The 26,644-nt window shown below is 44.2% G+C and overlaps 1 protein-coding gene across 2 annotated transcripts in view; it reads left to right on the forward strand.

Moving 5' to 3' along the window:
* Positions 1–523: 523 nt before the first annotated feature.
* The window catches only part of TEX12 (testis expressed 12), a 299,352-nt gene continuing 273,231 nt past the window's right edge, over positions 524–26,644 (forward strand). For both annotated transcript variants that reach the window (XM_085609297.1, XM_085609298.1), the window contains exons 1-3: positions 524–638; positions 7,544–7,622; positions 7,866–7,952. In XM_085609297.1, coding sequence (XP_085465423.1) covers positions 7,872–7,952 — 81 coding nt within the window. In that variant the 5' untranslated portion in view covers positions 524–638; positions 7,544–7,622; positions 7,866–7,871. The remainder of the gene's footprint in view (positions 639–7,543; positions 7,623–7,865; positions 7,953–26,644) is intronic.

Raw genomic sequence — 26,644 nt, forward strand, 5'->3', positions numbered from 1 at the left:
TACCAGGTTGAAACTCCAGCTAAAGCATTTTAACTTTCGGAATTATCCGGTAATTATTTTATTTTATGTAAGTAAATGAAGTTTATCATAAAGCATTTGGGTACCAAAAATAAGGCTGGGGAATGCGGGTCCCCTTCCCATTGCTCCCCTGGGGGTCGAACAACACGGATTGATGATCTCTGCCTACCAAGATGTTATTTTCGCTCGCTCCCACCAAGCGGGGACCCACTCCGCCACACCTCCCTTTTCTATTCCCGCCTTGCTTAAAACACCAACCAGAACAGAAACAGCCTCGGGTCCTATGACCTGCTTTTCCGAATCCCGTCCGAGACACTCACATCTAAACTCGCGCTAAACTGTGGTCCCACCCGCTCACGAAATATCACAGCCAATCAGCATTTCCTGTGGAGTCCCGATTGGTTGCGAAATCCGCGTGCGCTGACATCTCAGCCAATCAGCACTACTTTAGTGCGGGCCCTAGATTTATCTAAGGTCACCTGGTGGCAAATTCCACTCCGTATGAGAATCTTAGAACATTTTCAGCCTTGGGATTGGTTATGTGACCGGAAGTGCTACATTATGTACACATGACATCCGTTGAAAAAGCGACGACGGATGTTACGTTGAATTTACTGACGGTGCGTATACTTAGAAACGGATGGTCATTTTAGTGTTGTTTATGTAAAGATATGTAAACTGAGCCCCCACAATGAGCTAGTTATCTACGGAAATAGCAACTGACTTGAATGATTATTAACGAATGTTTGTATTGCGAATGAAATAGGAATGGTTTTAATGCATAAGAGCAACGTTTTGTCGTAAAACAATTTATATGCTGCTATCCGCACTTTACGCAGGGCTCAGGCATCAGTAGTGCTGTAGCAGAGTCCTGGGGCGTGAGAGGGCCACTGCATCCCGGTTATGAGCTATGACCTTTCTTCCTATTGGAGTAGAGGGCGCATTTTCCTTGTTGACATTGGGTTTGCGCCACCCTTATCTACGTCAATGCCCCTGGGAGCCATAAAGCACGTTTCTGGTAGCGCTAATTATCGGTTTATATCCCTGGCGAAATAGAGAATCGCTCCATTCATTTGTAGAGTGCAAAACAATATTATTTACAGTCCCACAGTGGACAATGGTGCAAAACTTGGTTACCACTAATGATGTAGAAAACTACATTTGGGGAAATCATTTTACCATTTACTTGGAGTGAAGTTGAAGATGTTTCAGGAGAGAAAGCTAAAATAATATAATTATTGGCATTAAAATGTGTGGTGCTCCCACTAAATTGGTAGTGTTGGGATGTATTCATTCAATGTATAGGGAATAATAAAAAACTGTTTTGTTATATATCCAACTAGCAGAACGACTGACTCTGTTATCTGCAAGTAACACGTTCAAATACCGGCAAGCCTTCCAAGTTAATTAAATTGTGCCCTGTTTCATTGGATAATTATAGTGCCTATTATTTACAGCGCATAGCTATGGCAGCAGTGTAGATAGAAATCACACGTTTTAAGCAACAGAAACCCGTTGGATACAAAATTGCAAAAACAGACTGGAAAATAGAAAGTTGTACAGTTTTATTTTTTTAAATAATGTTACAGGAGAATGTCAGCTATCTACTTACTTCTGTTAACACAATCACTGTTTTCTCTTTCATACTTTATATAACAGTGCCCTTTACTTAACCACATTCTTTGAGCAATAAAGTCTTAAGTTTGTTCAAGTTTTAATGAGCTTAATGATGACCGTGCTCGAAATTACATTACACTTCCTATATCGTAATGATGACATCACAGAAATGCAGATTTTCCACAGTTTTAATGGGTAGAAAATCAAGATTTTATTAAAGGCACGGAGGCTAATATTATGCATATCACCTTTACTGCTCCTCAAACACTAGAATTTATAACAAACAAAACTCTAGAACGCAGAACATGCATATATTGCCAGAACAGGCAGCCATTTTCCTCTTTAGGTGCTGCGAAAAAAATACAAAGTCCAGAAACAACAATTGTACTTCTTAACTTAAATCCCGTACACTTCCAATTTTGTTCCAGACGACAGACGGCCAACCATCTTCTTTAGCCTGCGTAACAAAGAGATAATTAATCAACTGGGAGGGAACAGAGGAGGGATAATATTAGCCTCCGTGCCTTTAATAAAATCTTGATTTTCTACCCTTTAAAACTGTGGAAAATCTGCATTTTATGGCAAGGCCCGGATGCCAATATTATGCATGTTCAAAGTTCATCAATAACCCTATCCAACACATTTTCCACAGGTTTAAAATATAATTTTTAAAATGTCGAATCATTAGACCAATCAGCAGCTTTCATGATCCCACTCAAACTAAAACCCCTCATAAAAGCCTTGTTAGCCATAGCTCCCCTAACAGAATGTGCACCAAAAACACTCCCATCCACACCTGCTTTAGACATGACTCCTTTAACCCGCCTAGCCAAAGTAGGTGAAGAAACTGCTTTAAATGGTTTCTTATAAGAAATCAAAAGTTGAGAACAATTACCTTGTCTCAAACCTACTGTCCTTCTCTCATACTCTCTAAGACAACCTACCACACACAAACGATCATACCCCTACAAAAGACGGTAAAAAATTGTCCTAGACATAGTTTTTGTCCTCTTCCTTAACTCAAAACACACACCTTCCAGCTGATAAAACCTAGAATCTATCTCTAGAGCCCTAATATCCGAAACCCTTCTAAACGAAACTAAACAGAGAAGCATCGCCAGCTCCAAAATAAAAACTTAAGATCTAAGGATGTATTAGCACCCCAACTATCTACTTCCTTCAGAACTACCGTAACATCCCAAAGAACTCCATACCTAGCACAAGGAGGCAAGCCCACTCTTAACACTTTTAACCAATCTACTTACCAAGGCATGCTGCCCCACTGGTAAACCATCCACCAACACATGCCCTGCTGAAATAGCTGACCTGCTCAAATTTATAGTATTGTAAGCCAAACCACCTTTGTACTGATCTGATAAAAAATTCACCACCTCCACTACAGGTGCTGATACGGGATCCAAATCCCTCTCAAGACACCAACCAGACCATGCTGATCTATATGCCTTTGTAGTCCCCTTGGACAATGACTCTGCGATACGTTCCGCAGCCTCCTCTGATAGGCCATGCACTTGCCAAACTCTCCTGAAATCAACCATGCTGCCAATCTTAACTGACCTGACACCACCAACTCGTGCATACTTTCCCTGCACATCCAGAATTGTCTCCATTAAATCCGGCAACAACACTGGATCCTCCCTTAAAAGACTCATCACATCTGGGAACCACACCGGAGTTCTCCAAAAAGGCGTTATCAATACTAACTCTGCTTTCTCCCTTCTGACTTTCGTCAATACCCTTTGGATCATTCAGAACGGAGGAAAAGCATAATTCTTCCCTATCCTCCAATCCTGAAGAAAAGATCTATTCCCTTTGCTTCCGGATCAGGTCTTCAGCTGTAAAAATTCTTTAGCTGACACTTCAGCCTGTTTGCAAACAATCTGTATTCTTCACTCTCTTCACCTTCTTCCTGATCTTCCTCGCCTTCTCCATAGGTAACTTCAACACACATTCCAAGGTCTGAATCTGAAAACCTAAAAATTGCATCACCTGCATCGGTTCCACACACGATTTTTCCTTGTTAACCACAAATTCTAGATACTCCAGAACCTTCACAGCCAACTCTGTTTGCTGCATTGCTAAAGACCTTTCCTCTCCCATTATCAATATATCGTCCAGATAAACAATCAAACGAATCCCTGTGGACGTCAACCAAGCTGATATTGGTCTCATTACTTTTGTAAAGCACCACAGGGCTGATGTCAACCCAAATGGGAGACTCTTGAATCTCCAAAGTTTTTCCACCTGAACTGCAGGAAATCCCTTTGCTCCTCGTACATAGGAATTGTCAGGTAAGCATCTTTCAAATCCAACCTGGTCAACCAATCCCCTTTCCTTAATAGATCCCTCAACATGTGAATACCTTCCATCTTGAAGTGATTGTAACAAACCCAACCGTTTAACTCCCTCAGATTTATTACTGGTCTCATTCCTTTCTCTTTCTTTTCCACTAAAAACAAATTGCTTATAAAACCGCCCTGCACCATCTGTGCTGCTTCTATCGCTCCTTTTGCCTCCAAAGCCTCTACCTCCTTCGTCACAAGTTCTTCCATTTCCTTTGAAAATCTCAATATATTGGGAGCCCTTTCCTGCACTGGAATTTGTAAAAAAATCTATTCTGTAACCTGACACGGTTTCCAAAACCCACGAATCTTGAGTTATTTCTCTCCATCTCGTAACAAACTGGGCTAGTCTGCCGCCCAATTTTAACTGGATAGAAATAGGGTCTAGTGAACATCTTACCTGAGGCACCCCTTGTTCGCCTCTCAGATCGCATGCCTCTCGATCTTCCCCTCTACCTTTGCGGGAAAAAACTTCCCTGCGCCAACCTTGATTAACAGTAACTTGATCCAAACTGGTTTCATAGGGTCTGTAACCTCTTCCGAAGGTTCCTCTGGACACACACGGGGAACTGACCACGCATTCGCTCGGCCCCTCCAAAAACTCTGCGAATATCCTTTTTTGCCTTCTGAAGTGAATTGAATGTACCAACATATTTGGCCATATCCTTTACAAAATCATCACCGAATAATAACCCTTCAATAAGTTCTCCTAGCTCTTTACTTGCTAGTTCTGCCAACTTTGGATCAATCTTGAATAGAATACTTTTTCTTCTCTCAATACAAAGCGCAGCATTAGAATTACCTAAAAGGCAAATCGCCCTTTGAATCCACTGCCGCATCTCTGCCACATCAATTCCAGTATTGTTAGAATGTGCCTCCTCGCACATATCAAATATTTTTGTCAGTGGCCCCAAAACATGTAAAAGTCTGTCCTGGCAACCTTTATGCCCTTTGTCAAGGCCCCTTCTTGGATCTCTACCACACTTGTTAATGAAAGCCAACATCTTCTGATCCAACTCAGGAGTATAGGCTATCTTACTGTCCAGAGTCGGTCTTGGACATTCAGACCTCAGTCTGGTTCTTGCATCCTTCGGAATTTCTCTCCGAATCCAGTACCTTACGTACCTCGCCACATTTTCCACAGGAGTCCACTGTGGTGAAAGGGGATGTTGTATTAGGAGAGGATCGAACATCTCCTCTCCCTGGGGATCAACAAAATCACCAATTTCCAACTTAATCTCTTTCTCCAGCCCTTTTTTCTTCTTTAGTGGAACTTCCTCCACATCCGAATTCTCTATTGTTGAACTACAAATTAATTCCACATCCCCACTCGTGGAGCTAGAATCACAAGCCGCAACTGTATGCCTTCCCTTATGCACCTTTATAGCGTTGCCTTTCGCCTTTATAGCGCCCTCTTTCTGAACCTTAAGTTCACTTCCCTTCTTCATCAATTCCACAGGTTTCCTTTTCTGGGCCTTTTTCCTTCCCTGACCGGACATTCCTGCGACCAACTCCATCTCTTCTGTGGTCCAGTAGCTTTCCTCTTCTCCTCCTGACCTTTGCCTCAAATCCTTTCTTGAAATAGATTTTTCTACACAACTGTCTATTTATTTCATCCAAAGAGGCTGTCATTTCTCCAAACATCTTTTCCATGTAACTTTTCATTCTTTCCTTGAAACCAGCCTCTAAGCTCTCCATTTTAACAAATATAACTTAAATGACAATTCAATATCTGTTAAATTTCCTCTCAATATAAATCAATATTATTCTCTTAATAAATTAATCCTCCTATATCAGTATCACAATCTCAATGTATACATTTTTCAAATATAAGATATTAAAAACCAAGCCAAAAACAAACTCTCCTCACAAATCCTATAATCGAACTCCTCACGAACCCTTGACCGAAGTCTGTCAGAAATTGACACTCTTTCTCACTGATACTTCGTTTATTCCCAATACATGTCTGCCATAAATCCTATTCTACAAATACTCTTTTTCCCAAAGGCCTAAAATGGCCGCCACACGTCACGTAAGTACGGGGCTCATTACATGCCAAAACTCAATTCATTCTCCCCTCGCGTCTTCAAAAATCAGTACGCGCGAGATTAAACAGACGCGCTTGAGCACAGCGTTTCATGTTGCTCGAGCGCTGCGTCTCATGATGCCTGCATTCATCCCCCACATGTGCCCTAATGCCTCACGCCGCCAAGACTCGCCTGTGGCCAGAATACCAGCATGCATTCAAAAGAAATCACCAACGGTAAATCTTTAAAACCTATTAAACCACTTATTTTCACTTCTGTAATCACGTTACGCCCGCCTAATACAAATTAAGAATTCGCCCCATTCATTCCTCATTATCTACTTAAATCCATAAATGATATTTAATCCCACAAATTAAAAGCCATTTTTCAAAACTCCTTAATATTAAAATTTAAATCGTTTTCATATAAGCTATTCTTACCTCACTATTAAAACTCCTTACTTTTCATTAATATATATTTCATACAAAATTAAACAATTTGTAAATGTACCTATCTTGTGCTTGAGCAGCAACAAAAGAGAAAAATGGCTGCTTGTTCTGGCAATATATGCATGTTCTGCGTTCTAGAGTTTTGTGTGTTCTAAAGTCTAGTGTTTGCTGCTGCTGAGTTTGAGGAGCAATAAAGGGGATATGCATAATATTGGCCTCCTGGCCTTGCCATAAAATCCACATTATACGCTATGGGATCAGAGAAACTGGATATGTGGCTTCATATCTGATGGCAAATGAGAAATAAATGTCATGACATGAGTCACGTTTGTGCTAGCAAACATCTCTTCGTTTGCAAGCCTGCCTTTGCTATGTAATAATAGCAGTTGATAACACTAGTTACAGCTACAATGCATGTAGCACTACGGTGCTTGCTTTAAGGGACTTGTTAAGAACTATTTTCTTGCTTATAAAGCTTGGTCTCACCTCTTAAACAGTTTATTCTGCAGCATCTACAAAAGGAATAGGTGGACCCAGAAAAAACTGTAGGCATGCTAAAAATGGTAACTACTTCCTACATTAGTAGGGTTGGCAAGCATGGTGGCTGAGTTTACGAATGTTAGCATAAACAACAAGAAGGCATTTTATTACCTAAAAAGACTATCATGCATGTTATTAAAACCTATTCAAAATTAACAGTGTATCATTTGTTTTGTTAAACGGGTACAATTATCGGAGGCATTGATAACAATATATTTTTGAGGTATAATAATTTAAGACAAAATGACGTTCTTTCAATCCTAATTTTGACAATTAACTAAATGGACTCATATTTTATATATACGAGTGTCATCAGTTTCTTTAATAAAATAAAATGGTTAAAGCATCACTATACCTCTTACCTTCTGACTGTACTTTATAAATTGTAAGTGAAAGTGTCACCTAATTTATAATTTAGTTTGTGTGTGCACGTGCAGAGAACCTTCTAAATCAAAATCTAGCTTCCTTCGTAACTCTGACCAGATTTTTGTTTCGTATCTGCAAAAAGGTATTTTCTGTTTTACTCCCACAGCCTAACCTACTTTTCTACAGCCTTGGCTTTCCTGGTGTAACTGAATATCTCGAAAAACCAGAAGAACTTCTTTATAAAGGTACAAAGTCGCTTGATTGATCCTTTTTTGGATTGGATTTAAGACAGTTATGGCACTTGTTTTAAACGTTTTTTATTTTGCAGAAAATCAAACACTCTCTTGTTCCATGACCTTGTTTCAGATCTCAGGTTTTTATTTTTTGCATGGCTTATCATATCCCAACTTCGTGCAATCTTTTATCATGTATAATGGTTTAAATTAGCACAGATTATAATTGTAAACATCTGTTTTATTTCCTCCAAGATCAGAATGAATTTCTTTTCTACTGAGAAGGGTATGCTGTCTGGGCCAGGGACATCAGGATCACAACTGTACAGTAATGCAGGGGAGGTAGGTTTATACCATTCTCGAAGTGAACCCATTTAAGTTACCTCAAGGCTGCACACTGCATCAGTATTTCTATGGCTTATGGAAGAAGCCATGTCCAAATCCTTGCTTAGCATTCAGAACCAACCATCTCAAACTTGCAACAGCCCAGCTTAATATGACCAATACACAATTCAGGAAATTAAATGTGCCGTAGCATAAACATTAGGTGCCCTTTTGGCCTTTGAAACCTAATTTGGCTCAGCCTCTAAACACACACATTTTCATTGTACTCTGAGTTTGGTGATCTCTAAATTATTTTTCGAAGTTAAGGCAATGGAGTTGTAGAGGCTGATTTTTCAGGTAATTGAATCTTTTTTACGCAACACTTACATGGATGCTTTCAGATGGAAAGGAGGGTGGGGGTTGGCTATGGGAATATTTTGAGGCCACCAGCTATTGGGTGAATTTTTTTAAAGGACCATTTTGAAGATTCTAAATAGAAAAACATTGTATTACTTTTACTGAGATAGTAAAACAATATACTATCTAGATGTTATTGAAAGCAGACGAGGTCAATAACAAGTTGAGAATTTTTAAATTAAACTTTCTGAAAGTTTCTTTCACCCATTTCATATAGAATAATGCCCAGGTACTTGATTACATTGCACTCTCTATTCAGCTTGCAATTAGCGGTAGGTGTAGGTAGGTTGTTTCAAGTGTGTAATTACACTGCTTTCTTAAGAAATTGGTGGTAGAGCTTTTTTAATTATAATGGCACAGAGCACAGTACATTCGTTTTGCACTTAATGTGGTCACCACTTTGTGGTAGTGTTGCATTATTTGATGTTGATGAGAGTAGGCTAGTTATTTGATTGTTGTATAATGTAACGGCGTCTGCTTCTGAATTCTGTGCCTGGTGCTTCACTGATTAAACTTTACAGAGAGCATGCAACCCTTCAATCACACTATATGTGAGAATGACTGAGGTAAAATAACTTTGCTCTGGAGTATTGGTGGTAGGCTAACCATTTAATATGAGAAGTAGACTGCCTGCTTTATATTTTGCACCAGTGCTTTGTGCATGGCGCACTTCATTTGGCAGGACAGCTCAGTTAAAGCTATCCCTGTTAGGAGTGCAAGAGCCAACATTTATTTAATCATTGTATCCTCAATGGTCAAACATGGGAGTTGAAGGCATGTAAATGCTAGATGGTTTATTGAAGAAGTGGCTGTTGTATAATTTGAGAATACTGGAGTTCCAAGTGATGTGGTGCAGTAAGAAACCTCATTTATAATATCTAAAGCTTTGAGTACAATGAGCATTTGAATAGCAGTCGCTTATGTGCAGTCAGTACAACTGCATGTGTTTTTACTTTCAAGCACAAAAGGCGTCTCTGTGTTATTTATGGATAACAACAGACATTTTTCAGAACTAGTCAGCGCTATACCAACAAAGTATGTCAAGACGCCAGTGTTTGCACAAACTATGCAAGAGAATTATCAGAGTCTGCATATCTGTTGCTCCAGGGTTATTTGTTACACAGGAATGGTATAAATTAGATGTATTAGCAGGCGGGTTGTTTTGGCCAGTGACGTTTTCACAAATATGAATCTGGTGCATAGCTGCCTGCGAGAGATAGAGAGCGATAAAGTCTGAAGTAAACACAGTCTACTTAAATAGCCTAGGCTCTCAAAGGCACCAGGGAAGCAGCAGAAGCAGCAGCCCGCACCAGCACCCCCGGGACAAGCAGACACCACCTCCTCAGCTCCCAGGCAAATACAGACCTCGGTGGGACCTTGACAGAGAGGGTCATACAAAGTTGGATCCACTGTAAAGATATGTTTGATCTTGCAGAAAGGAAGGAGACACACATCACGCACATCTCAGTACGTGAGGAGGAGGAGGAGTGCCAGGGCACAGCAAAAGGAGCAGAGAAGCCGAGACTGAGAGACCGCAGCCCCGTGTATCTGTGAGCAGCCACTGCGCTCTGTCTGTCCTGTCGCTGCCTACCTCCATCACCCTGCGCTTCTTCCCAAACTCAAGGGGCCCAGGGCCTGCTCCAAACCGATAATGACTTGTAGGCACTCCTACGAGCACGGAGTGTAGGTAGTTAGAGGGTTGCTCAGGGCACATGTGATAACCCTCCCTCCACTTCCCCTTGCACTTTACACTCCTCGATGTCGACGCCAAGTAGATGGTCCGACAAGGAGGAAGGGGGCAGCCACGGGCAGTTTGAAAGCAGAAGTGGGGGCAGCAGGCTAGGTCCCGCTGCTTTGGTGAACCCCGTGGATCACGGAAGTGGGCCAACCACGTGTGTGCGCAGCTTGTGGCCCGGGCGTGCTCCCCTGCTCACTTGTTCAAATATCCACCACCCCCCCCCCCAACTCTCTGGGCGTGCTCGTGCCCCTCCCCCTGCAATCTATAGACATCCAACACTTCGAGGAGGAGGGCTAGCGCCCAACTGAACTGTATTGTGACAGCAGGGTAAAAATCAATACTCTAATGCAGAGGTCTTCAAACTTTTTGATGCAGAGACCCCCTTGTCAAAAGTCTTTAGGCGTAAGGACCCCCTTCTGAAGAAAATTTCTAGAACCTGGTACTCCTTATCACAGACAACTATCAACAACCATAAACGCCCCCAATTCTCACAGCAAGTAATTTATACGGTGGAGAAATAATATTAAACAGTGTTTAGTAAACCAAAGGTCAGTGAACGTGGGGGTGTAGTCAAAGGTGTAGCTAAAATAAAAGGGCCTAATTTATGAGGAATTGGCGTGGGGCAACGCCGCAAGTCTTCTTGCGGTGCTTCCCTATGCCAATGTGAAAAGGCAGGAATGCACAGTATTTATGAAATACTGTGCATTACTGTCCTTTTCCTTTCCGTTGGCGCATAAATTGCTGCCTAGCACCAACATAGACAAGGTTGTTTTGTACAGGAAGGGGCACCTTCCTGCAAAAAAACAATCCCGCTAGGCGTTTTCCTCTTTCGGTGTGAGCTGCAGAATGCAGCACACTTGGAAAGAGGAAAAAACGAGGAGAAATGAAAACATTTCTCCTCGTTATGGCTCTGCTGGGGAGGCGTCCGTTTTTGGAACTGCCCCAGGTTTACCTGATTTTGTAAATATGGGGCAGCATGAAAATCCATGGGTGTTGTGTAGGAACTCAGAGTGAGGCAATGCAGTGACCTGCGCTGCTATGTCTTACTCCAGATCTATGAGGCCATGTAAAGCCATGCAGGGTGAATTTGCACAGCCTCATAGGTATCTTTGAGAAGCTTGCGCCGCCGGAGCATCAAAAAAAGTGATGCTCTGGCGATGAAAGCCTCTCATATATAAGCCCCAAAATATTCTGTATGTTTTTTAGGTCTTTAATTATCAGGTATCTACATATAAAATAATGGGCAGTGTAAATGAAAAATAAATATAAAAAGTTGTACTCAGTGGGAAATGCACTGTAGTACATGAAACCTCTATTAGTTACTGCACTGCAGAGGTCTATGTGTAACCAGAGAGCCACAGAACTAAAACTTGATTGGTGCAGTGGAGAATAGTGACGTGTATTTTTAGTGCTACGAGGTCACAGCCTATGACAGAAAGCACTGTAACTATGTAAATCATTACTTTATACTTGCATTACGCACAGTGTAAGATAGAGTGTTGCAAAATGGGCAAATAGTTATATAATAAAATGATGCTTCCAAAATGTAGATTTTAGTAATACCAGAGCGTATGTAATGCAATTTTCTTTTTTACATTACTGTCCCTTCAACACACCTATAGGGGTACTAAGGGCTGTGTAAATGCAGTTAAAATTAAAAGCATGCACTTCACAGCTCAGTTAACTCTTTGCTCTACCACTCAAAAAAACAAATCTTTGTCATCACAAAGCTTGTAGCGATTTGATCAATTAAAGCCAGAACCAGCTTCCAAGTACCCTTTACACTTGCAGATTAACTGATAGGCACATTTGCATTTCACTCAGGCGAGCTGGCACCCGGCACAAATACTTTTCACAGCACACGAGACAATTGATGGAACTTCCACTGATAACAATCTAAATTAGCCATCCCAGGACTGCTGTCTTTATCTAAAACGAAAGCAAACATTTTGGATTACAGGCACAAGTGAAGCTGGGGAATGTGTGACCCCCTTCCCAGGCCTCCGCGGCCCCCCTGGGGGTCGCGCCCCACACATTACAGACCTCTTCTCTAATGGGTACGGAGTCTAGAATTTAAGCCTGAAAACCCTGGTGAGCGCAGGCCCAGACATATTTGCATTTGTACTCTCTCATTGCTGCTATCGCTGATATCTAAGCCAGAAAACTAAAAACCAAGGTTCTCAAAAAAATAAAAACAAATGTTGCAAGCTACCTGCCAAAAGTGATATTTGTTTTCCTGTGAATCAGCCCAACGCGCTCTAATCAAGCTTAGTAGTCGGGTGTCCCTCTTGCAATTAACCCACTGCCTAGATGAAAAACCCGGCAGAGTGGCAATTCACCACGACCATTACGAACATAAGGCACAAAGCAAGAAACATCAGCACTCAGCCCCAAGCCAGTCTTCAGAAAACATAAGGACTTTAAGGATCTTTCTTTTTGTAATTTGGAAACTATCCTTCAAGATCTCCTTACATAGGAGAGCAGAAGCGATGCCTAAAAGAAAAAGGCACAGAAGGTTCAGATGAAGACACAAATTGAAAAATAATTTTCCACACAAAACATAGAACAAGAAAAATTGAATAGGGTTAATAGGACGAGCAAAAGGATCAAAAGGGCCTCTAACTCAGTCAAGCTCCCAGCAGGAGGTAACATATGCAGCAGCAAAAAAGCAGCAGTAGGAGCCACAGCATATTACGAGAAGAAGGAAAGGGGCACGTACGCTCCCGGGTCTCCTGAAATCGTGCTCACACACCACCACAAGTACACACGGCATCAGAGCAAGCCAAGGGGCTGGTAATCCTTGCAAAAGAAGAAGGACGTACTCATGCCCAAAATTGGGGACATAAGTTAAATAATTGAGCTCTCCTCGGCCAATACTAGACCTCGCCCATCACAAAAAAATGGGACAAAAGATGTGCAACGCACAACGTTGGCAAGAGTCCCCCCTCTCTTAAAACACAGCAAAACGCAGTGAATTAACTGCTGTCCTGTTCCATCACGGTCATGGGTACGATATAGAGGCGGTCAAGTTACCGGTAGTAAAAACCCAAAAGGAATGTCTAGACATTAGTGGGGACACCACAAAACTCAGAGCGTCCCGCAGGAACTGGAATAGGATTAGAGGTGTCTACTCACTCAGAGTTATCTGACTCTCTAAAAAGAGCCCCAGCGTACTTAATATTCGAACTCTCCCATATGCAGGATAATTTGCTGAGGTCTATCAATGCCTCATCGACAGCGGCCACAGACACCTTTACATGGCAGTCCCAAAAACTTGAAATGCAGATTGGAACTTTACACGTAATGGCACTCACCATGGTGGACATGGCCACGAAGGTCAATAAAATTGACCAGATTCATAAAAGGTTACGGTCCACACAAGACTGCCTATGCCCAGAGGTCGTGCAAATTGTTCACGTTGCCATCAGCTTCGCCACACTGGTTGCTGAACTGAAAGCTAAAAACAACATACACTTCGGTTCACAACACACCAGGATAATCAGTGGTGAGACATATAAGTCGGGCACATGGGCCTTGAAGACGGATATACATCAGGAACACCAAAAAACTGCCCAAATGGAGACTGAGGAGGATGCCGCCTGAAATGCCCAACCCAGTTCTAGAAACAAATGGAAAGAACAGCCAGAGGCAGAAAATTTAACCAGAGACAGTGCAGAGGAAGGGGCTACACCACCTATATTGGTGCCGCTAACCCGGGGAGCAAACAGGCGCCCAAAGAAACGTCAGAAACAAACAAACACAGTCAACATAAAAAGATGCCATTAAAGCTCACAACTGAGCGTTAGCAAGAAATCGTCAACCAGTGACCGCTACCATCTCAACCAAGCCTCTAAACCTAATATTTTCAACAGGAACGCAGCACTTGGACCAGCAGAAGAAGAATCACTAAAGCTCCACAACTACAAACTAACTCACATACGCACAAGCTGTGCAGCACTGAGTCAGCGATAATTACAAACCAACAAATGGCAAATACATGTCAGGCTCACATATGCGGGCTAGGCTGTCCATAGTTAAACCGCATTATGAACGTTCAAGTCAATCAAGCTTTATTCGGTGCATAGTATACAACAATAAAAGCATTCTAATCAAAAAGTTAACATTCCTTTGAATCTTTACAATTGTACTCAAATGATTTTTCTTGGGTACAAACATTCCATCTACAATTTCTATGCAAGTTACAACTCCTATATCGATCACAATTTCTATCTCATAACAGAGAAACTATTATTAATACAAGGACATTTAATCATTACTAAATTAAGAAATCAAAACATGCATAAAATTAGCATATAGAAACATTTGAATCCATACGAATATTAAAAAACATCATTTCCCTATCCAAAAACTACATTTATAAAAACTTAAGAATCACGGTCTGAGGTCAGCACATGTTGGTTTTTTCTTGTTTATTTGGATTATGTAAACAAAGGTGTTTTTTCATAAAGTGCAAAAAGTGTAAAGAAATGGCTAATATCAGGATGAGAATTAATAGTCCTTTAAGTGTTCAAACGTCCAATTTTTCATACGTTAGGGCTTCTAAATGGGAGTTGTCCTTTCTTCTCCTGATTGCCATTTGTATAAAAACAATGACTGCGTTCCTAATTTTATCGTTTTCCAAACTACAGATATAATTAAAAGCCTGTTTATAATAATATATCTTATGAACTAAAAACAGTGGTTTTAACACAAATTTCCGAATGTCCCTATTAAAAACTACAAAAAAGTATAAAGTGCAGCGTGGACTGAGGGGACTTACAGTCACAAGGACAGTTTGGAAGGTTATGACTCCACTGGACTGCATGTCCCCTGAATACGCCTTCTGCGGAACCTCTGGCATCTGGAGGGGAAAAAGGCATCAAAGCGGTTTTGATTTTGCCTCTGGTCGCCCATGAAGTTTTGTCCCTGGTGTCGGGGTGGGGGCAGTAGAAAAGAAGAGTGACCAGCCGAGCGGCCCCTGCCACGACGAGTCCTTTGGAAAATCTTGGGTGTGTCTATATAGAGGCCTGCACCTTGTCTATAGAAGTGAATGTTGCCATGAACTTCCCTAGCCCCTTAATAAAGAGTCACCAAAAACACCACCATGGGCTATTGCGCCCTCTTCGAGGAAGCGAGGTCACTCAACTTTGGGTCCACACTAATCAGCAAACATCTCCACCTCTCGGTTGACAAAGTGCCTTTGGCACTGCCAAGGAAAATGATCACACGCTGAGCCCAGCCAGATAGCACATCTGGAGAAATCAAAGAGCTGGAAAGTTTGCTTTGCTCCTCCATGTCTAATATTTGGTCAGGGACCTGTTGATGTCCAAAAGTTTGACTTGGCAGGAGTGCCAGGACACATCATCCCCTTCTTAGGGTCTTGAATATATTTCACCAGGAAGTGGCCATTTTTGAGTCTATTTCGTGTTTAAAAGTAACCTTGTCCTCCGAACAAGGGTGGGGGTTTTACGCTGGGAGGTGGCTATGAACCTCCTTTTTTTTAATCAGTTTACACAGACATCCTGCCACATACTTTGCCACTTTATATGCTGGAACCCAATCTGATGAATGGGGGTGTAAGATATCGTCCACATCCAGCAAATCTAACATAGTGTCTGAAGTGGAGTGGCACCGTGGAGGAGCTGGATCTTGGTTTGAGCGCCAGAGGGACTAGCCTCCCCGTTGGAACCCCCATGGGAGTCATCCCCATCTGTGTTATTTGGGGGCCTGAGGAAGAGGGACCTGAGGGGGGGACACCAAGGGCCCACCATCAGTGGCAGGCACAGGGTTGGGGTCTGAATCGTGAGGCAGGAACGCCCTTTTTATGGAATAAATCTTTTATTCGTTTTCACAACTTCACAACAACAAATATGTCCATAGACACTGGATGATTTGAATGGTATGCATATGGAAAAGGACACAGCTGTGTGTTACAACCCCAGGGGCCGGCAGCAATTTCAATAATAGCAAGAGCTTGTGTACCAAGCTTCGTATCAGTGGAAGGCGATCTGCCAAGATCATGCTAAATCCAGTGGAACATGGAAAAAGAAAAATTAAGAGAAAAAAGGACAAAAACACAAGAAAGGAACCAAAATTACAATTGTGAATCAAATTCACTAAACACAAGAGAGAAATCCTTCCCTCCCCCATCCCCCCGCACCTCGCATCACTCCCAAGTCCCGCCAATGATGCTTGTCGCCGCCTAGGACTGTTGTCCATCACTGCTCTGCATATCCTTTCCCTGGGTAGTGCAGGTGAGGCGTAGGATTCTCAGGAACCTGGGACATGTAACTTCCCTGAATTCTTTGCTTAATATTGTGATGAATGGGGCCCAAAGATCCGTGTATGTCTCTGCTTTGTTATCCGCCATCATCGATAAGCGCTCCGTTGCAAGCGTCGTCCACAACTGCCTTATCCATGCTGTATGGTCTGAGACCACCGCAGAGACCCAATGGGCAAGTAGCTCCAGCCTTGCAGCATTAATGGCCTGTGCTATTTGTCTTCCTCTAAGCGAGCGCAAGGGAAAGGTTAGGGGATTGGGGAGACCTAACAATATATATGCCGGGAAACGCGAGATATCAGTATTGAAGTCTTTGTTTGTATCCTGGAGAATCAAGTCCCATTATCGTACTAGTTTAGGACAGTTCCAGAGTAAGTGCACTAGTGAGCCCGTTTGCACACAACCGTGCCAGCAGGAGGCCGGGCGGTCTCTATTCCAGAAATGGGACGCAACTTTGTATGCCACTTCTGTGCCAGGGATGTTGTGTGCTGTGTGAAGGGTTCTGTAATAAATATCCTGCCACTCTTTATCTGTGAGCGTCCTGCCTAATTCTTCCTCCCAACTCAGCTGCCTCTTGGACGTCGTAGAAATGTTCTCCTCTAAAAGAAAAGTGTATAGTTCTGATATAATACGTTTATCGTCCTTTTTAGTGACTAGCCATTTTTCAAATTTTGTCAAGTGGTGGGAGGCTCCCTCTCTCATCTCTGGGGAGGTTACCCAGTGACAGCCTGATTGTAAGTGAAGAGGTCAGATGCCAGGAGAGCATAGTCTTCCTGATGGCCAAATGAGATAATCCCATCCTGATCGTATAACAAACCTACCCTCTTTCATTCCTTCTCACGCCAACGCTGAAATGTTTCCGACTTGCATCCTGGAGGGAAGTCAGGATTGTCTACCAATGAAGTAATCGAGGAAGGGAACGTAGTTAGCCTGTGACGAATCACTGTTGCGTCCCATATTTTTAAGGTAGTCGCCGTTATTGGGGAAGAGTAGAGCCTCCCATGCCCTATGCTTAAGTGGAAGCCAGATCTCCCTCCATATATTCGTCCCTGCAATGGTTTGGTCCATAATTGACCAGCGTTTCTCAGAAAGAGGGCAATTCCACTTTAGGATAAGGTGTAGTTGGGACGCCTGGAAAGATTTTGATACCACTGGGACCCCCATACCCTCTCCTGTCTTAGATTGTGTAATCTGGTGATGACTGAGTCGCGGGTGTTTACTTGCCCACATGAAGCGGTTGATGGCTCTTTGCAAATTACGTAAGGTATTTGAGGGTGGGGAGAGGGGAATAGTCAGAAAAATATACAATATACGCGGCATAATCGCCATCTTGACTGCGACGATACTTCCCGCCCAATCCCAGGTGGCTAAAGATTTATTGGTTTGCCCAGACGTGGGCCATAGTTAGCCGTTAGCGTCCTTTTGGGGGTGCGAACCAGAAAGACACCATGATATGTATTTTCCGTAGCCCAGGTAAAAGGAAATTGTTTGCTTAAGGCCGCTACAATTTCAGGAGTAGCTGAAAGGTTCAATATGTGTGATTTGGAGAAGTTTACTTTAAACCCAGATACCTTGCTTAAACCACTGAACTCATCCACCAAAGCTGTGAGTGAAATCACGGGATTCGTCAAAGTTAGGACTACGTCATCAGCGTATAGACCTATGGTATCTATATCTGCCCCCAGGTGAATCCCCGATATTAGAGGGTTCTCTCTGATCTTTTGTGCCATCGGTTCCATGTACAGAGCGAATAATAATGGGGACAGGGGGCATTCCTGTCTTGTTCCTCTATATATCGTGAAGGATCCGGAGGAGAATCCATTCACTCTTATGGAGGCTCTGGGCTTGTTGTATATGCATCTTATCCAGATAAGGATTTTCTCACCAAAACCAAATCAGTGGAGTATGTCAAATAGGAACGGCCAGTGAACCCTATCAAAGGCCTTCTCTGCATCCCAGAGAGCAAAGAGGGCTTCCGTTCGAGAGCGGCGGATAAGGTCCGTGAGGTGTATGAGTCGTTTGGTATTGTCCCCACATTGTCTCCCTGGGATAAACCCAGCCTGGTCTAGGTCAATCAGACCGGCCATGTACGAATGTATGCAGGCGGCCAGTATGCTCGTGAAAATATTTGCATCAACATTGAGCAATGGGATCGGGGGATAAGAGGCACGTTCTACGGGGTCTTTAGATTGTTTCAATATAAGCTAAATCTAGGCTTCTGAGAGGGAATCAGACAAACACCCTGAGTCTACAAATGAATTGAAAAGCTGTGTCATCAGTGGGGTGAGAGTCTGGCAAAATTGCTTATAAAATAGCGGGGTAAATCCGTTCAGTCCTGGAGATTTGGAGGTTTTGAGGCGCGCTATTGCTGCCACTATCTCATCGATTTGAATGAGACGGTCAATATGCGATGCAAAATCGGGGGGAAGCTTGGTCAAGTGTGCGTCGTGGACATATACATCGATATCCCCCGTAGGAGGGTCTTCCCCCGCATAAAGCCTGCTATAAAAAGCTTTGAAGGCATCTGCAATTTCTGTGTCTGAATATACTATTGTCCGTAGGGAGCTTTAATAGCCGGTGCTGTTCCTGAAACCTCCCTCTGGCGCAGCCTGTGAGCTAACATGTGGCCAGATCTATCCCCATTAATATAAACATTTTTGCTGTAGTCGTAGTAGGGCATATTCTGCTTTGTCAAGGTCCAGGTCACGCAAAAGTGAGCATTTCTTTTCAAGCTCTCCCCATATGCGAGGAGCACCTGTACGTTTATGTATGGATTCAAGTTCTGCTACTGCCGCCTCTATTTGGTTTCTCTGTTCCTTTCGGAGCCTATTTTCACCAGTTGAGGTCGGTATGAGTTCACCACGTATTATTAATTTTAAAGCTTCCCATATAGAAGCGAGGCGGATCTGTTCATTGTCATGAATGGCAAGGTAATCCAAAATCGCTTTATGAATTGCCTTTGTTGTCAGGTCAGATTGGATCATGGCGTCGCTAAGACGCCAGCGTGATGGACGTGACTGAAAGGCGCCTAGATTCAGGGCATGGTCCGAGAGAGAGGTTCAATTGTGGCTTCAGTTACATATCCCCTTAAGGCATCAGTGATTAAAAAGTGGTCAATGCGCGTGTAGGATTTATGCGCTGCCGAAAAGTAAGTATACTCTTTATCGGGGGGGTCTTCATATGTCAGTGAGGGAGCTACTCGTAAGTAGGCCTAGGCGGTAAATTCCGATCCGCTCCCGGAATTGGCGGAATTTTGGCAATTAATTGCCGAAAATTCTGTGATCTGCGGCGTAGCGGAATATTTCCATGTTAGCGCTTTCAAAATGCGTGATCGACTTACCAGGATCCCTGCATTCGCCGATGAGTTTTCCTATCCGTTTGCGTGCGCCACGAGATTTTGGTAGCCTGCCGCGCGATCTCGCAAGAGGGTGCGATCACGAACTCGTCATTTAGACGCACCATCGGACATCTGCATTCGCGAACAGGAAACACGCATCGCGAGCGGGCGGGACAAATGAAACAAGATGGCCATGCCAATTGATGACCGCATGGGCAAGTTCGCGAGATATTTCTCCCCCCCCCCACCCCCACCCCCAGCACGCAAACAGCAACCCCGAACAGGAAAAACGCATCGCAAACGGGCGGAACAAGCAATTCCGTGTGTGCGGAAATCGCAGAGATTTTTTTACAGTTTCACAGAACTTTGCGTAACGCGAGTACGGAAATTCCGCCCACCCCTACTCGTAAGCCACTGATGACCAGTCTGTGAAAGGGTCTTGTGTAGCCCAGAGCGGTCTAATTCCATATTCATTACCAGGTGTAGATCACCCCCTATTACCACTGCTCGGTCAGGCATGGCGAGGATCAGTTTGAGATAATTAATCAGGAAACAATCCTGACGCTTGTTTGGTACATAGACCGATGCCACCGTGAATTGTGTCTCCCCCTCCATTGGAACCTGATTCCCAGGGCTCTGCCCCTAAGTTCGGCCACTGTACCAACAACTTTGCCGCTGAACTTCTGGGCAAGCAATACTACTACCCCATTTTTTTGTTGTAGCTGAAGGCCAATACTGTCTTGGTAATCTGGGAGTTCTCATGCAGTGGGTGTCTCTTGTTAGTAGGTATGTCTCTTGTAATAAGCAGATGTCCCCTTCCGAGTGTTCTAGATAATATAGAATCGCCTTGCGCTTCACCAGGCTATTTAAGGCCGCGCACATTAAGGCTCACTATGCGGGTAGTATGTGTCCTACCTTTTCGAAATGCCTTATAGGGGCTGGTTCGCTATATCTCAATCTAAGCAGGTGGGTTGTGAGTGGACGCTGTGCTGTGTAATCCCTGGTTTGTATGCAGCCTTCTTGGAGCCTTAGTTGGTGCGGAGGCAGGCGGAACATTGCAAGTATCTTCAGTCCTCTAGCCCCTCTGCCGCTGAGTTCACTCCCATCCCTCCGACCCATCCCAGGTAGGAGTCACCATCGAGTTATGAGGCCATTGAGAGGGTAGGTTCTGCAGACAGGGCCTGCAGTACTGCCTGCTTTTCTTTGGTAATGGTATCCGGATCAGGACGGGTCCTGCGGCGATTGCTTGTCACCTTCTGCCACGACAATCGCTGCTGCTTAGGGGGGGTAGGCTGGTCCTCGGTGCCCTCCTGTGCCTTGATCTGTAAGAGGGAGCTGGACTCCTTGAGAGATCTGATTTGATGAATTTTCCCTTCATAGCGAAAAATAATTAGAAACAGATGACCCCATGCATAGGGTATATAGGCTTTCCATAGAAACTGTGTAACCGGGCAAAAGTCTTTACGTTTTTGCAGGGTAATCCTAGAGAGATCCTGAAAAAAAGTCGGGGAGTGGCCCTTGAACTGAACTGGGTGTGAGGCTCTGGCTTTCTTAAGGATGCCCTCCTTCAACTGGAAATCATGCACACATGGCAGGATGTCCGCTGGGGGGCCCTTTCCGGGCCTCTCAGGCCCCACTCTGTGGACCCGGTCCAGCTGTATGATGGAGTCGTCCGCGAGGCCCAGAACAAGTCGGAAGAGGTCCATGACATATATACGAATGCTGGAGCCTTCCGCTTTGGATGGCACTCCTCTGATCCTGACGTTGTACCTCCGTGATCTATTATCCAAGTCCTCATTGTGTGCCTGGAGATCCAGCTGATGTTCTTGGACTTTGAGGACTTTTTGATGAAGCCAAGCGACCTCTTCCATCCTCTCAGATGCTCTGTCTTCCAACTCGGCCACTCTTTCTCGCACTGTGTTAACATCGGGCCTCATTTGTCGAATTTCCGTTGCGATTTCTGTCTTCATCGTCTGAAAGTCTGTACGCAGGGAGGAGAACAGCGTTTCCAGGAATGACTTAGTTACCGGCCCCTCGCCATCTTCTGAATCAGACCTGGCGTCTATCCCTGTGGTTGCATTTTTGTCCTCTACTTGTGTGCCTCCTTGCTTGGTGAACGTCCTTTAGGGAGCGCCTTGTTCCCGGCCATGTTGCAGTGGTCAAAGGAGGCGTATTACCTGGCGCGGCCGCTCGCCGCAGTCTGCACACCAATCGATTCACCAGGCCGTGGGACCCTGGTTTCCCACTTGCCTCAGCGGGCCTCTGGTTGTGCTCACCCTGACCCGCTAGTTACAGGCACTCCCGGGGACCGAGACAGAGGGTCTGGTGGCCTCTTTTCAGGTGCTGATGGTGGCGGTGGCGCGAGCGACGAGAAAGTACGTCCTAGCCGTCCGCCATCTTGGCCACGCCCTTTTTAAACGTGCAAAGGCATCGAGGTCAACCCCCTCTTCCCGCTTAACTTTACTTTGTATGAGCTCGGACATCAGGGTCACCTGAGCAGCAATAGGCATTCCGGGGAAACCCAGAGTGACTAAGGCAGTTTTGGGAGCTGAGGTGAACTGCTCTGCTATCTTCCAGAAAAGGTGTTATTCAAGGGGGGGCCATGGTGGCCAAGACTGGCCTGTAAATAGAGGCATCCACTGCATCATGAAACTCATCATCCCATTGGAGAAAGGGGACTGTCTCCTCCTCTTCCACATAGGTGGACTCTGAGGTCTCCATAGAACTGAATCTGGCAGGCACAGGATGCTAGTCAATATGACACTAGGTGAACCAGTCAGTATTTGGGAGACCTGAGGTCTCAATTTGTACGGCCTAAGGCCTGGAACATCGCACCCAAGAGGCTCTGAAGGGTAAACTGCCTTGGACCGTGTCCCTCCTGAGAAGAATACGCAGCTTCTGAGCACAATACAGATCCTGTGGGGCATCAAGCGTGGAAACTACGGACCCCGTGGGGGCGTTGGTGCAATGGCAGCAACTATTACTGACCCCTCAAAGAGGGGCATCTGCCACCAAGCAGGCTGGCCGGGCTTCCCCAGAATATGCAATGCCACGCGTCTTCAATCTCGCTCTGCTGATTAAAAGACGCACCTTGCATAAACCCAAGGCACACCGACCATGTGTCTGGCAGCGCCACTTATGGTCGGTTTAGGGCACCGCACATTCCAGCCCGCTTTGCACAGAAAGACTATCCTGGCCTCAAAATTAAAGGAACGAAGGGCAATAATGCACCTCAACTGCAATCAGTTTACATCAGATTTGTTCGAGGAGCAGAAGGCATGTATCTGAGTGTGCTTGAGCAGCAAAGAAAGAGGGAGCGTAGAGAAGGCAGAGAACTTTATAGGGACATCTGTTACCTGATTGGATGATGTTATTTGTATGCTTCCCAGGTGTTTCTGGGAAAGTTCGTTTGTTTTTTATATGTTTCTAAATGACTGTTATTTAAAAATATAAATGCAAAGAAAGTTTCGAGTAATCCTGGCCTCTAGTCCTGACATAGAATCACACACAACTGTATTTAATAGCATGTCCATTGGAGACAGATTACCTCATGCCGCAACCACCAAATCATACCGTCCATTAAGGCTGGCAAATGTATCCCAGAAGGCACAGCTCTAGGCAGTTGAGCTTCAGTTAATGTTTCCACACTCTACTGTGAGAAGTGGATTGTATTTTTCTTATATACAGATTCTGAAGCAGTACAGGGTGTTTCCTTTCTGGGTTTTCATGTTTACCAGGTTTTTCCAGCTTTTTAAAACGAGGATTTGTCTAGAGAAATGACTGCTGTGGGAGGAAGAAGTTGGAGAAAGAGCCCTAAAATCTATGCATCTTACATGCACGGCAGTTGTGCTAAACAGTGCCCTTTTGCCTAAAGATGTTTAGAGGAACTCTGAGTAAAGCAGACAAGTTGCGTGTTAACTGCCCATGCTTAATGAGAAGCAGTTGTTTCTGATAGCGGCTTGTTCTGAGATAAGCCATTGTAGAATAGGAACAGTAGTATTGTTTTAGGTGGAGTGGGTTGCGCTTGAGGGAGAGGAAACAAGACTGAACTCCTGCTGCTGGAAAGTGGCTAGGATTTGAGGCAGAAGGGGGTTAGTTACTCAATAGCAGTGAATACAAGGTCAGCATTCTTCTCGTATCCCCCCTTGAAGAAATAAAATAATCTTCTTATCAAAACAACCACAAAATAAAGAAAAACACTCCGCACAAGAAGAAAGGGAAGCGACTTGTGCAATTAAAACAAAACATTAGAAACCCCAAAACAAAGAACAACAAGCATTTGCAATGCAATAGGTCTCGCATTTGCGAGAGTTTGAGCTATTGGCATGTCTTTTATTTATGTTTTTAAAAAACCTGCAAGCAGTGTGTAAACACACACATTGTACTTATAGTCTTTGCTTACGAGAAGCAAGACAGGCTGTAAAAAAGGTGCAGTTACTGCCACCCTTGCTTCTTGGAAGCAACGACTGTAAGCAGTGCATGTTTTCTGCACCGCTTGCAGGTTCTAAAAAACATAAATAAAATGCATTGCCATTTACAATGCCAATAGCTCAAACTCTGGCAAATGCTTGTTTTATTTCAAGTTACTTTCGTTGGTATGAGGTGTACCAATGCTTATGCTGCGGTCTTCTAGGCAGTGCTCCGTGCACTAGCCCTTTTTTTATTTTTTTTTATTTTTTTTATTACCAAGTTAGCACTGACCCTATCCCTGGTTTTATCCCGAATGTCTCAAGGCATGGATTTCAAAGCCAACTGCAGCGATGACCCTTTCACTTGGATGAGTAGCGATGTCATGGTGTACAAGCACTAGACACAGAGACATCGGTCCAGCACACACCCAGCATGCATCTGGGGTGTGATTCAAGCAGAATAAAATAGTTTTCCTGTGCACGAGCAGGACCTGCCAACTATTGATGTGTGTTTTACTGCTGCGACTGTAAAGCACGCACTCCCTTCTCAAAACACTGGCTTTTTAAGATGTACAGGGCTGATCCACCAGGGGAAGGAAGTGTGTATATTGGACAGCAAGGATTACTCACTAGGTTGTGGTTCACACATGCAATTTGCAAACAATGTAACTTCATCCCAGGAAATGCAGAATTAAGTCAAAAGGAAGTCGCTCACCACAGAAGAATATGTACGATGAACTGGGCTCCAAAACATCTGTAATAAAACACTAGGTTAGGCAGCAGCGATGTTTCTCTGGCTGGTGAAAGATTAAGCAAAATCATAACTGGGAGTGTTAAAAGGAAAGCCTTTTATTGCAGCTGGATACTCGTGAAACGCTTTATAGGTAAAAGCGAGAAACTGCTTAATAGGATGCTGCTGCGCAAGACACCACTAGTTATTCGCACACGGAAGTTAGGAGAATGAGCCGGACAAATAAGAAATCACCCGCTAGAACCAGTCCTGTAGTCATCGCACCAGTATAGAGAAAGCAATGCTAAGCAGCAAGCAAGATTAGGTTCAAGAGACCTCCCACCGCACTCATGCTGACGTCACACAAACATCCCTTAACAAGTTCTCAACTAATCACGGTGCGAGAAGTTCACAGCGCGTCTTACACTGCATAGCTGTGGAAGCAGTCTGGGCACGCAACTCTTAGGTGACGTACAATCCTATTGGCTGCTGACACGAGGCTCCTTTCTCTGCCAAGATAGCGACTAGTTGAGTAGCGTCCTCTGCACCCAGGATCAGCGCCTGACACTGACCGGCGTAGGCGTGGCCTGGTTTCTGTTCCAAGCTGGGGTGAGATGCAAAGAGCTAACGGCACCGAAGGGCGAAGACACGAGCTTCTGTTCCAAAGGTAAAGGCCAAGATACACTGCTCTGTGATTGCAGAGGCACAGGGAAGCACTATATGGTGGGTAAGTGAAGGGGGATGGAAGTCATGGGTTGTCGGGCAGTAGGAATCTACGATGGCCGTGTGGGAGGATCAGAGGTGTTTGTGGATGAGAGGACAGGCACTTTGGAGTAGCAGGTGTTTTAAGTAGCTTAGTGGCGGAGTGCGAGTGAAAGAGGAGTAAAAGGTTTGTTGGTCATGTGTTTTGGCAGAATGTGTTGGGGTGGTGTGTGAATATGTATAATTAAGAGCACTGTGGATGAGATGATTGTTGAGGGTAATCTAGAGCTCCGACGACGAGAGGATAGACTGAAATGAAGGTAGACACGATAAAACAATCTGTCTCCGTGGAGCCGACGGGGGAAATGGAAAGTGAAAGTGGATGAGGCTGCTGAGGGCGGAAGGGGGACAGGAGATGTGCACGCCGCGTGGCTGTACACATCATTGCAAGCGCGTCTTCACAAGCGCGTACACCGGCTCCAATCCGCCAAAAGCCTGCGCGTGCCCATCTCCTGTCCCACTTCCGAGGCAAGTCAGCAACAATAGATCTCGCTGGCGACAGCGCTTCACGCTGCGTTCGCCAGGCGAGACCTAATGAATGATATATTTAAGAAGATATCAAACAGAAACAATCCAGCACTGAAAATACAGATTAAACAGGCACACTTCGCTGTAAACTTTCTCCAAGAAAGTCTTTTTACAGTTGTGGACCAGCAGTGCTTTGCACTTATGAAGTAATAACAAATCCACAAAGGAAGGGCAATTTTTGCGGGCAAATGTACAAATTCACAGGAGCTTCTAAATTGTGCCTGAACCCTAGGGGCCAGATTAACAACCCACCATTTCCACTCAGTGACTGTGGCTATTGCATTTGATAGCGCACTCTATCTGAATGGGTGTCTAGGCGAATTTTCTAGGCAAATCTTTCAGGATTTACTTACTTGTTACATTTAACAGCGTTTTCAACGGCTAAGCTTCTGCTTGACTCTTAGGCAGGCCTTGGTAATGGCAAGTAATTTCAGATAGCCTTCCTCTGCCATTCAGATGTCATATTATGGCTTTGCGCTGGGCACCCAGGCACAAGAAAGATTTCATCA

This window comes from Triturus cristatus, chromosome 6, assembly GCF_964204655.1.
Source record: "Triturus cristatus chromosome 6, aTriCri1.1, whole genome shotgun sequence".
In the NCBI taxonomy this organism is placed as follows: Eukaryota; Metazoa; Chordata; class Amphibia; order Caudata; family Salamandridae; genus Triturus; species Triturus cristatus.